The sequence below is a fragment of the Aquila chrysaetos genome, chromosome 13 (genome assembly GCF_900496995.4).
Source record: "Aquila chrysaetos chrysaetos chromosome 13, bAquChr1.4, whole genome shotgun sequence".
Taxonomy (NCBI): domain Eukaryota; kingdom Metazoa; phylum Chordata; class Aves; order Accipitriformes; family Accipitridae; genus Aquila; species Aquila chrysaetos.
This window is the reverse complement of record NC_044016.1, coordinates 10,605,821-10,618,271: the sequence shown is the minus strand read 5'-3', so window position 1 is coordinate 10,618,271 and position 12,451 is coordinate 10,605,821. Positions and strand designations below refer to the sequence as shown.

General features: G+C 36.4%; 1 protein-coding gene across 9 annotated transcripts in view; it reads left to right on the top strand.

The window, feature by feature from the left end:
* Positions 1-12,451, top strand: part of KCNK2 (potassium two pore domain channel subfamily K member 2) — a 131,372-nt gene that overhangs the window by 11,891 nt on the left and 107,030 nt on the right. For 5 of the 9 annotated variants that reach the window (XM_030035880.1, XM_030035877.1, XM_030035876.1 and 2 more), the window contains one exon: positions 11,543-11,736. In XM_030035880.1, coding sequence (XP_029891740.1) covers positions 11,703-11,736 — 34 coding nt within the window. In that variant the 5' untranslated portion in view covers positions 11,543-11,702. The other 4 variants (XM_030035878.1, XM_030035879.1, XM_030035883.1 and 1 more) reach the window with 4 other exon arrangements.

Below are 12,451 nucleotides of genomic sequence, written 5' to 3'. Positions count from 1 at the left end.
TTGCACAGCTATTGTTGCTCATTCGGTTCAGATCAGAATACAAGTCAATAGTGAGCCACATTTGTCCTGTGTTAAATAGTTCCACAGAAATGGCACAGGAGATTAATTTGGATGAATATGCTGAAACATAGTATATATGAGGACGTATACTCTCTGCATTCCACTTACTTACTTATGTTTAATGTATATTATTTATTTTGTACCCTTATCAGTCCATGCAAGAGAACGAGTTTCTGTAAAGCACTTTGTCTTCCCTTTTCTCTGGGCTCACTTGAAGACACGCTTGAGGCACGCGCACTCTTTTATGCATATCGACTGCTGTTCATCAATCAGAGAGCCACAGTCAGCTCATCAAGGCACTTTGCAACCTTTGTAATGTGCAGTTGCTGGTGATTTTTTCCCCTTCCAGCATGTAATTGCTCAGTCCCTACTTTATCATAGATTTAATAAGATATTTTTCTCCACCATTCAAATGGTCTTGCTAAAGTACAATTATAGCGATTATATAAAGGAAGGTTATGAACTGAAAAAACATACAAAGCCTTATTTTGAAATGAGGTAATATTAACAACACAAATGACACGAAGCTTGGAACTTGACCATGATAAAACCGATTAAAGAAGACCAATTTTTTGGAAGACCAGGATATTTTTTGAAAAACATAAAAGTGTTGAAAGAATTGGGAGTATCACAGCAATGCTGATTTGGAACAGGCAGAGGAATCAGATTGTTTTGTTCTCGCACTTGAGTAAATCAAGAGTGATTCCATTTGAGCAAATATAATTCTGCCAATAGAAAAACAAATGTTAATAGGAGGAGAACCAATCTAGAGAATCTTATCCTTGGGAAAGCTCTCTGCAGAAGTCAAGTCTGACATTTTCTATTTTCTATGTTGAAAAAAGCAAAACAAATATGCCTCCTGTTGGTTTATTTTTGTGCCCTCAACAACACAGGAAAGCATGTGGCACACCAAATGTCATTTTAGTATGAATTACATATATGCATGCACTCTGCTGGTACAGAAATCATAGCACTTTGCAGGGCATCCTGCTGCCTCTTACTCCTCTGGTTTGACAGACTAGATTTCAGAAGAAATAGTCATCAGAAAAAAGGGAGCCTGCAAAGCCATAAGATTTTATCAGTACCTGGCTTCTCTTAACTAAACTCTCAATAGGCAGAACATAAACAACAAGCTGTATCTTTCAAGAACCATTTGATATGACTGAGTTTATGCTTGGTGCACCAGCAGCAGTCTGCCTTTGAAATAGACCATAAGAGTAGCCTGATTTTATCAGGTCTACTTGTGTAACTTTTATGTTTCTGTGGGTTTTAGAGGGCATAGGGACATATGACTTTCTGAATCACATTAGGATATTGACTGATCAAGTCAGATATCTTGCTTCCTACAGTGGCCATGACCTAATACTTCACAGTTGCACATAGCAGCTATTCAGATGCGGCCAACTTAAAGACAGAAAGTAACTTCTGCCTGCTCCTATCACAGCTTCAAGAATTTAAACAAACTATCCATATTCATTGATTGTTAGTTAACATTGTCTTAAAAACATAGCTCCAAATATTTTCTGAATTTATATAGTTCTGTTATTACAAAAAAAATAAATAAAATTTAATAGAAAAGTCTCTTTTTGTAAAAGCAAAGAGGCATCTATTATCTTTGAATTGCAGACTAGAAAAATGTAAGGCCTCTTCTCCCCCTCCCTTCCATATGCAAGATAATGAGATATTAAATGAGTGTATCTCAAAAATGAGAGAAGGGGAAACTGCAGCCTGCTCTGCAAACACTACTGATGGAACTATTTCTGGTACTAAATTTTATTCAGTTGTAAATCTGTGTTGGCTTGAGCCCTCAGCCACCAGCTATGGATTTAATCAATGTTTGGAGCTGGATGAATAATTCAATTTGATCTATTCTCTTTCAGCTCGTGAAATCCATCTTCAGGTTTCAGATCCCTCATGTATTTACCCATATACTACCTGAATCCTTTCAAAGCTGTGCGTGTCTTCCTTCAGGACGATGGTTCCAACAACATGAACAGGTTTTCAGTTCTGCAAATGATTCTGCTTAAACAGAAATGAATCAAAAAGGCTGTGCAAGGGCAAACCTGCAAAATTCAGCCCTGATGTTTCAGTCTCTGGGTTAAACAGATACTTGAGTGACATTCTAACAAGGGTGGAGTGGCACAGTTCCCATGGACTTGGAAAAGAGCGTGGTTTCAGATTAGATCCCAATTCCTGCATGTGAGAATGTAAAATTCAGACTTGTGAATGCAGTTTTGAAATGCATTTTCCATGTTCAGCTCTATGAAATGTCTCTTGTCCATTTAAAGAAAGAGAATGCAAGGAAGAGCGATGTTGCTGCATTGTAAATATTTGTATGAATGCTTATTCAAACTCTTTTATATCGGTTTTATGCAAAAACTTCAGGTTAGTCTGGTCAAAATACAATTTCCTTACATTAAAGAGGTCAGAGTAAGTTTTCTGTTTTGGATGACCTGGAGTAAAATAGTAACAGATGATTCGTTCCCCCTTACTAAAAACATGACTTGACTGCTTCTATGCAATAGAAACTTGGTGGAAAATACTGTGATTTAGTGGTGGGGATGGTCATTTACTTGCAAATTTAGAACATCTTTGCTGGAGCAGCTGTTCTATAGCAGTCCTGTCTCTGTACTAAATTACCATCCTGCATTTGACAGTCTTAGTATTTTGGGCTTACTTTTTCTGGTTCTGTTAGATATCCATTGCATTGTGGGTTCAAGTTAATGTGCCTCATGTCTTTCATTCCCCATTAGACATCAGTAAAAACCAAGGAGCAATATTCAATACAACCTATTTCTAAAAGCTGAGTAATGGGGTTTTTTTTCTGTTTCTATGTACCTTCCATCCAGATTCCGCTCTTTCCAGTGAACGCATTTAGCTACTGACATCAAGAAAACAAAATTCTATGTTTTAAAAACAATCAAAGTGTGACAGTAAATGGCATTATGATGAAATAGGCGTAATGTGGCTATATTGTGGGCAGCAGATTGATGTTCTTAATTATTCATTTTCATGCTTTTAGGTGCTTGGATTTTCAATGTAATGTAATAGGTACCATTTTATCACATTGTTACATTTAGTGCCTTTAAGTGGATTTAGGAATATGTATGATGATTTGGGGTTTTTTTTGGTAATCTGGCAACATTTGGATGAAATGCAGAAACATGTAAAATGACAGGCTGGTGAGAAGGAAGGTCAGATAGATGTAATTTCCACATCAGGGGGAAGGTGTAACCTAAAAGAAGTTGGAGACCAGTTTTTTTCTTGCTACTTGTGTTGTGATGAGCTGCTGCAAAGCTTTCCAGCAACATTGGAAATAATATTTATTTCTGTTGCAAAAGTTAGTGGTTGAGGCTAAGGCTGGAACTGGGTTAACTGCTCCTATCCTGATAATAGGTGGTGGCAAGAAAATCTGAGTTGAGTTTGGTTACTTTTATTGCCCCCTCAACATATTCTCCAACCCTCCCTGGGACAACTGCAACCATCTTAGTTTATAAATGCTCTGGGTTAGACAAAAGGCAGACAAGCTTTGCAGTTCTTCTGCCCTGCCTTCAGCTTGCTTTTCCAAGTTGCTGCAGTCCACGTAGTAGAGATGGAGTCCACTCTTGTATTCATCCCTGCCTGTATTTCTTCCTTCCCATCCAGACTGATTGTTGCTGGCCTTGAAATGTATGTTTATATGGCACAGGAGTAGGAGGAGACTGCTGTATCCTTATAAGACCTTTTCTTGACTGTGAAACTAACATGACAGGAGGAAGCAGGAATAGGATCTATTTTTGGTACGACTCTTCCCTCACCTGGTGAACTGGAGAAGAATAAATTCTGTTCTTCCTCAGGCATACCACTTAGCAGCATCTCTCTGTCTCATTGTAGAAGGAAATCTATGCTTTCAACAATTTATATACAAACCCCAAATATCCATAAGAGCCCAGTTGTCTATAAATCCATGGAAGAACAATATGGTTCACAGCAACTTTGAAGTAACTTGTCCTTTTGAGTAGTTTGGGTACAGATTTAAGCAGATTCACCTTTTAGCAGTGATTCTCTATACTTTGTACAGAAATGACTGGAAATATTTCTGTTTACTCCTTTTGCCTTTTGGGCAAGGTTTATATTATGTTTCGGATTATGATCTGAAAACATCTAATGCCCTCTGTTTAAGTGCAATGGAGAACATTTTGATTTTCATGGATACTGAATGCTAGTATGGATTTAGCAGCTCAGTTCTTATTTATCTTTCAGACCATTAAACCTGACATATGTACTCCATGGGAAATAGAAATAATTTTGTTCCTCATGGTTATGAAATCATTAGAAAGGCTGAGGTACATCTGTAATGGCTGTCCATTAATATAATCATTATATTTAATAATAAGCAACTTGCAGGCTTGGATTCTCTAAATGCTGTTACTGAGAGAGCCACTACTCTTGGTCTTTCCAAAGGACTATGGAGCTTTTGCCTTTCTTCAGATAAAGGCAGTCAGAGATGGTCACAGCACCCACACCATCTCACTGTCTGGAATGCACTGCCCAGCAGCACCAAAAGTTAAATGTAACTATTAGACCAGCTCTTGGTTCAATCCATTTATATGTTGGTGTTTCTTGGATAAGATTTCTCACCTCTCTATGATACCAGTGTAGATTTGAGCCTTATGGCAGAAATGCTGAGTGGGTGGTGGGGATGTGAGCAACTTATGAAGCCAGTCTTCCTCCAGAGATGCTACCCGATGGCAGTCAGACTCATCAAAAAGGCTCATTATAATTTCCTAATGTCACATTCCCATCGTCAAGCAAAACAGCTTAATCTAATGCGAACAACATGTGCAAGATGTTTGAGTGTCTGGTGTCACCTATTTGATATATAAATATTTCAATATTAACTTATGGGATATTGTTTTTCTAACATGCAGCCCTGTGTTTTTCTAAGACACAGCAGCTATCCATCTGCCTCAAGTATACAAAAGCACCCATATTTTCTAAAACTCAAGTGTGTTCTTTTATAATTGAAAAAAATTCCTAGTCGTTTTCTGAAAAGTGACAGTAAATAACTCCATTTTCATGCTAGGGATATTGAGTTATGCTGTCTCTTTCCAGTGATACAGTCTCACAGCCTTCAGATTAATCCTGTCTCTACAGACCTGTTGGACACAGCAAGTTACTGCAGATCTAGCTGCAGACAGCATCCATCTGATTCTGTTCATCCAGGAGGAACAGAATCCAGCTCTTAAAATCCGTGCTTGGCTGGGCTGAAGTTGGCAGTTTGCAAGCATGTATGAAGAGATCAGATGCTTAAGGAAAGGCTGTTTCTGTATTCTTTAGAGGAGCATGATCCTATAAGAAAAAATGAATGCAGTAAATAGCTGAAAGCTGCTGTGCCAGACTAAAACAGGACAGAATGCGATTGTTGGTGTCCCAATTTTCTCCCTTTTCATGCTCCATTCTCTCCTCCAAATTGGCAGCTGTTTTCATGAACACTCATTCCTTCCCCTAACTGTTGGCTGAGAGGCCATTTCTAAGACTGATGCAATATCATTCAAGATGAGAGTGCTTTTCTTAGATACACAAGTTGTTGTCATACTCCTATCCTTTCCCCTAAAACCCAAATACATCTGATGCCACACTATCTCCTGTAAAATGGCCATAACAGTTCATCTTTCCTTCCCAGACCTTTTTATGGCCATAGCATAAAGGTTATTTTAACACCAACTTTGTGACTGCCTATACAGTTACCTCACAGTTATGTAGATTTTCCATGGAGACATGGGGCATCTTATTCGTGGGGGGAACAACAGCTTAGCGAGGTGAGTAAGACTGTGTTAAAACTGAAACTATGTTAATTGCATAGTCTACCTTATTACCTTAGGCTTCAACCTTCTCTGAGTTACCTGTTGTTTGCTTTTTTCCTTGTGAAGTAATGCATCTGTACTTTCCTTCATTTTTCACTTAATTATGAAGTATTAGTAGAACCTTTTCTTGGTTGCTTTTTTTTTTTACAATCATAGCTTTTAAAACTCATTTTGCTTCTTAACCTTTCTGACTCTGTTATTGAATTCTTGTGCTATTTCTTCATACTCGTCCTTAGTCCTGTGGTCTTTTCACACTTTTTTATGTAAGTCCTTATCTTAAATGTTAGTAAAGAGAGATTTTATTAAGAATTTCTACAAATTATTTAATTTATTTTATAACTTTTAGAACAACTACATAATTCTGGATATTCTTCTACATAAAAAATAGTCACATAAAAGCCTAAATTCATTTTGATCTTGTAAATTCTTCTCACACTGAGTGAAAAGGATTTTCTCTTCAGTTTTGAGTTCATCACCTTTTACTTTCACTGCAGCTGTGGTTGTGTGTGAGCGTAGTATGATGTTCCTATTGTGTAACAATACTTTTCATGCCAACATGTGTACATAGTTGTCTATGCCTTTAAAAAGATAAAGTTGCATCTAAAATCTACAATTCAGTTCCTGTGGATCTGTTTCCCATTTCTTAGATGAAAACAAAATCATCAGCTCAAATAGTTTAATTATCAATGGTGCCACTAGTACGGTTATGACTGTGATGCTGTTGAAGGTACATACATTCAAAATTCTACCTTCCAACAGTATCAGTAGATCAGCATTTTGCAGGCATTGCATGACTTTGTGTAATTCAGGGACTGAAGTATAGAGCAGAAGCAGTTTTATCCCTAATTCTCCCAGTTCTGGCACAGTTAGGGTACCTTATTTTGCCCAAGTATTTGTATCTGCAGAATAGAATAAGAGTCAATATTACCTCAGTAAAATGATATGAGTTTGAATAAAGAGGCATTTTGGAACCTGTAAAGAATGCAGATGATTGATTAGATAGGATTCATATGTCTTTGAAAGGAGAAGAATTTTTATTTAGAAAAATAGTTTATATTTCTAACTCCTAAGAGTTGTATGTAGGAATTTTCCAAAGTGCTCTTTTGCCATTGATTTCAAAAGGAATAGAATTAATTTGATAAGATATTATAAGAAAAATACTTACTTAGAATATTTTGCTAATGACATAATAATGTCACTCTTTCAGTTGCCCACTTTTTCTTTATCCCTATAAATGGCATATCTGGTGTGAATATATAAAATATTACACTTTTAGGAAAGTTACATCTTCACAAGGCAAGAGAGTTGATGTCTTTATCTAAATAAGGAAAACATTTGGTGCTTAAACAAAGACAGCCACAGATTCAGTCAAAAAGTGCACCACTGGTTTATTTACCCAAGCTTATTTAGGGCTTGCTTGCTGAAACGTTAAATTTGCCTCTACATTTTATGGATTAGTAGGTTTACAGCCTACCTACAGGACTATTTTCAGGCATTGTGTCTGACATGAGAACTGATAGCTAGAAGATAAGATGTAGCAAACAATGGCTTACGAAAAGCTGATTCACTGTAAGGCAGCCTGTGAGCACTCCTCACTGTTTCAGGACAAAGTCAGACAGTTCAGTTAAAACCAACTCCAACAATTCCTGAAACTCATCTGTTTGACTTTGTGTTGAAGCAGGAGAAGGACATACCTTCAGGTGCTAGTCAGAGAGGCTTTAGGAAGATGTTGAGGACTGATTATTGTTGGTTTTTTTTCCTCTGGAATGGACTAAGAGTGCTCATGGGATGACACTTTGAGTGAGCAACTTTGCCATGTGCTTGGGTGCCGAGCCCACAGGAGCTCACAGCCTGCATGGGCAACCACGCCGTGCCCTCGGGGCACCTTTGTCCCTCTGCACTGCCTTTGAACCCGGGCCATGTTTGGAGTTGGCCCATTTTCTCAGATACTGGGAATTGAGGCCAGTTACTCCAGATGAGGAAGTAAGTGGATGTCTTTAGCCTAGCATTTATACTAACTGGCCAGTGTTAATTGTCTTGTGATGTGAAAAGGGACAAGCAAGTGTTTCCTGCTCCTCTTTTTTGGTAGCTTTCCATGCCTTAGGTGTGAGACAAGCATCTGAACTTTGTTGAACTTTGTAAACAGGAAAGTCTTTTGTTACTTTCTTCAGAGAAGGGCAATTTGAGTAATTTGTTTTATTTGTTACAAAATGTCAACAGGTTTATGTCTGATGGTAGAAGACCAAAAAGGCATTTGAAAATTTGTTTTCTTGTGTTGTCTTCTATCAACTAGTACAGCACAGTAAAACTTTCTCTGATACATTAGGGAAAATGCTTCAGGGGTCTATTCCAAGGTTAGGCATATATTGCTACTGTGCTCAGAAGCATAGATTACTGTTCATACGCATTGCATGTGAGTGAGAGATGCTTGTGGTACACCAGGCAAAACTGACTGTATTTTCATGTTCTAAAATTCCATAAAAAAGAGAAACTTGGAATTGATTCATGGAGTTTTTGATGGAAAAGGAGAAAGAGGTAAAGCAATTTTGAGGGTTTAAGAGTATACTTGAGCTCTATTGAAATGAATAATTTGGGCTTTTGGGGGAATATATTCACAACTGCAAATTGCAATCAACACAGGAAAAAAACTACATATAATTGGACAAAATATGGAATTAAGCAAAATAATATGCCCAAACCATTTCATAAAGCAGATAAACTTATGGAACTAATTATTGCTTTTTTTTTAAATCTAAAATTGCCCTATCTGACATGAAGATCTTCTGGGCCATCTAATATAAGTGTATTCTACAACAGAGACTAAAGAGATCCTGAAAAAACATTTTTGGGGACAGGGTTAGAGAGAAAAGGGTAGGGGAAGGAAAGGAAGGAAACAGACAGTAAGGACAAAATGGAAATTAATCTAAGGTTTACTAGCTGTAGTATTTTTTCAGTTTCTAGAAAATTCAAATAACTACAATTGAAGACTGAGAGAGACATGATATCAGAGTCATGGCTGCATAATCTTGGACTACAAATGAGATTTGCATTATTTTATCAAAGAAAAGATAATTTGATCTGCCCTAATTCTCAGGGGACAACCCAGCAGAGTTCCCATTCCCCTAGGAATTCCAAGAAAACCTGTTAATTAGTCTCTGATTCATAGACTCTGACTTTTCCCCCACTCTGGATTTACACTTGAAGATCTTCATTAACTGACTCATATTAAGTGAATTAATTTCATACATTCCTAATTATTGTCAGTACCCAAGTGCAAGCACACTAGATTTACAGAGAGTTGTGGCAATTGCTCACAGAAACGAGTTACACAACTCACAGAAATGGGAAATGAGAACAGGCAATTTGTGTGCTTGTGTAATAACCAAATGATCAAAAATGGCCTAAGTAAAGAGAATGGATCATCTGAAAGTGTTTTCGTAGACATGCACACCAGGAAAATGTTTTTGCCTGTAGAAAAAAAGCCAAGCAATCAAAATAGAATTAGAGCAGAAACACATGCTATGTTGAAAATCTCTCTTGATAATTTATGCTTTCAGATTACAGTGTCAGGCTTGCTTTGACCATCTTTGATGCTTCTTTTAGTTCCAAGAACTTCTTACTTATTTTTGACCTAAAATTCCTGGGTGTTGGTTTTCTGTGGGATTGATTTTTGTTGGTTCTTAGGTGGCAGCATTTACATGTTTGTTTTCACAGAGAGACAGAAAGCTGCAGTTGCTTACAGGGTAGCTGAGATCCTGTACTTAAAATGCACAAAAATAGAAAACATTCTCTAATTTAAAGAACTCCTTGCACTAGTGACTTATTAAAAAAAAAATACATAGCTAAGTCTTGCTGCAAGGCAGATTTTCCTTTAATTTGCACCTGCATCTTCATCATAGCTGTCAGGCTTTTGGTAAGTATAAAGTTTTAAAGTTAATAAAAAATACTACTATGTTCTTATTTTATTTGGTCTTTGTCAACTACAACTCATATTTCCAGCTCTTCATGCAAACAAAAGACCAAGAAATCAAAGAAAAAAATGTGTTCTAAAATATTTGCCTGACTTTAGACATCAGGGCTTTAAGCAAAATATTAACTATTTTAGAGCTCCTGGTGGAAAGGTGTGAAAGTTAGGTATGTGAAACTATTCACGTATCTATCACAGGGACTCACATATGGCACGTCTCCATATTAAGACGTTCTTTCTATGAAAATCTTAAGAAATGACATCATATGACTGGCCATGAGCACTGTAATTGCTTTAGTGCTATCCCATACAGGTCTGTTTCCAGAGTCTGGGCCCAGATTACCAACCTGTGAAACGCATGAGAAAAAGTTCCTTTTTAATTGAATAAGAGTGGGAATGAGTTCTCTGTAACACAGCCTTCAGACACAGTTTTTTCAGATCATTTTCTTTTTGTCTAGAGGAGTTCATCTATTGGCCATAAAAGAATTTGGGTTATAAGTAGTGGATTGGAAATCAAGCGTGCACAAGCGTTTGGCTACAAGTTAAAGTCCCAAGGGTAAAGCCAGACTTTCTTTTAGTGATGATAATATTCCTTTGTTTGTGGATGCATGTATTTACAAGTGGATTACAGAATATTTAAGAGCAATAGATAGTTACATTCCTTCTCTTAACCCTTTGCCATATCTTCAAATATTTAAAATGATATATCAGAAATTTAAGAATAAGGTTATATGAGTGCCATATCACCACATTACTTTACAAAGTAGACAAAGAATACTATTTTAGGTGACTGTTGTGACAATTACATTTTCACAAATATTATGACTAACAGACCACTTTTTCTGTGTAAGATTCCTATGTGATATGATTTTCTAGAATATGGAATAACTATGCCATATTATTTTTTTAAGGAATTCAATAAAAATATAAACAGTATGCCTCAAATTACTGACATCTGAACTTGGCAAATCTCTGTGCATCTGAAGGTAGGGAACTAAATAAATCAGGGTCCTTTTTCAATATTTATAATTGCGATAGTCATAATATTGCAGCCCATGGGGAGCAAGAGTGGATGGGGGAGACATGAAAAATTAGATTTCTAAAAAAAGTTACAGAAAATAAAATCATACTCTAAAGATTATGTTATTACCTTCTCCTTTGTCCTAATCAATAACTATTGATACAGTTGAGAAAAGATGCTTAAAAGCCTGTTTTGTGACTGCTACTTAGGAAACCCATAAATTAAAAAAAAAATTGTAGCAATGTAAGTCTTCCTCCTTTAAACAATGGAGCAAATTTTATACTTTGAGGCACACCTGACTCTCTAAAACATACTGGGGATCTTTCAGTGGCAATTAGACTGCATGATGCATATGCATGTTTCATGTGAATGATGCTTAAGAAGGGAAGAATTAATGGGAACACTGATTTTCATCTATTCATTTATACTAAAGAAGCTGTTGTCTTTTTTAAAACCTTCTGGAACATTTGAGATACAATTATTCAATCTTTTAAGGGACCCTGGGTAATTTTGGTTCAGGCTTCTAAGCACTTCCTAACCTGTACAATCAGCTGCCCTTTGTAAAGTACTATGAAAATGTAAAACATGATATAAATGCCATGTATCATAATTAGTAACTTACTAGTTTACTTTTATGTGTACGTTGAGTATTTTGGACAGGAAATACAGAGACAGAACATACCTGTACTTCGGAAGAGAATATGTTATGATGAAATGACTTGTTCAGAAGACTCCTTAAAGACAGCAATAAAGGAAATGTTTTATCTTAGAACAAAAGCATGGTGACTTCTGAATATTACATCACCAAATGAGGAACCCACAAGCAAGACATAATTTTTACTGTAAGTACCACTACTATAGAAAAATACTTAATTTAGTTAAACTTTACAGTTTTTAATCAGTTTCCATAACTTGAGATGGTAGACCAGAATGTAGAATTAGATTAATTGATTAATAATGAAATCGGAGAAAATGCCTCAATGACATACATATCCATTCTAAATAAAGGTGTCTTATTTTAGGTAATGGCCTTTCTTTTGAAATGTTGATTTTGTAGTAAGGTCTGTTTAGACACAACACTTGTGTATGTATTGAAGATTTACTATATCTAATGGCATAATTTAGGCAAATTGTATCAGTTACCCAGTATGCTATTACTGAGTGAGAATGCTTATTTGGGAAGTTGGAGGTATCCTTAGCTTTGCTCTGATCACAAATATCACTTAGATACTGTGCATATTTATTAACATACAACAATGTGATTACTACTTTGGAGCTTGGAGATTAAGAAACTGTTGAATAGAGTGATCTTTACCCAAAAAATCCCACTTAAAACATGCTTTCACTTAAACACATTAGTGTCAGTAGTCCATAATACAGTCAGATATTGGAGGTCCTTGTGGTTTTATTTGGGAATGATCAGCAGATATGTACATTTTGACTGGAAAGTTTTCTCAGGCCCTGATGAAAATCCTAGCCAAAATCTGAGAAAGAAAAATAATGCTCTAGTGCTTAGACTGCATGAAAGAGGAAAATCTGTTTGCAGATCTCTATCAA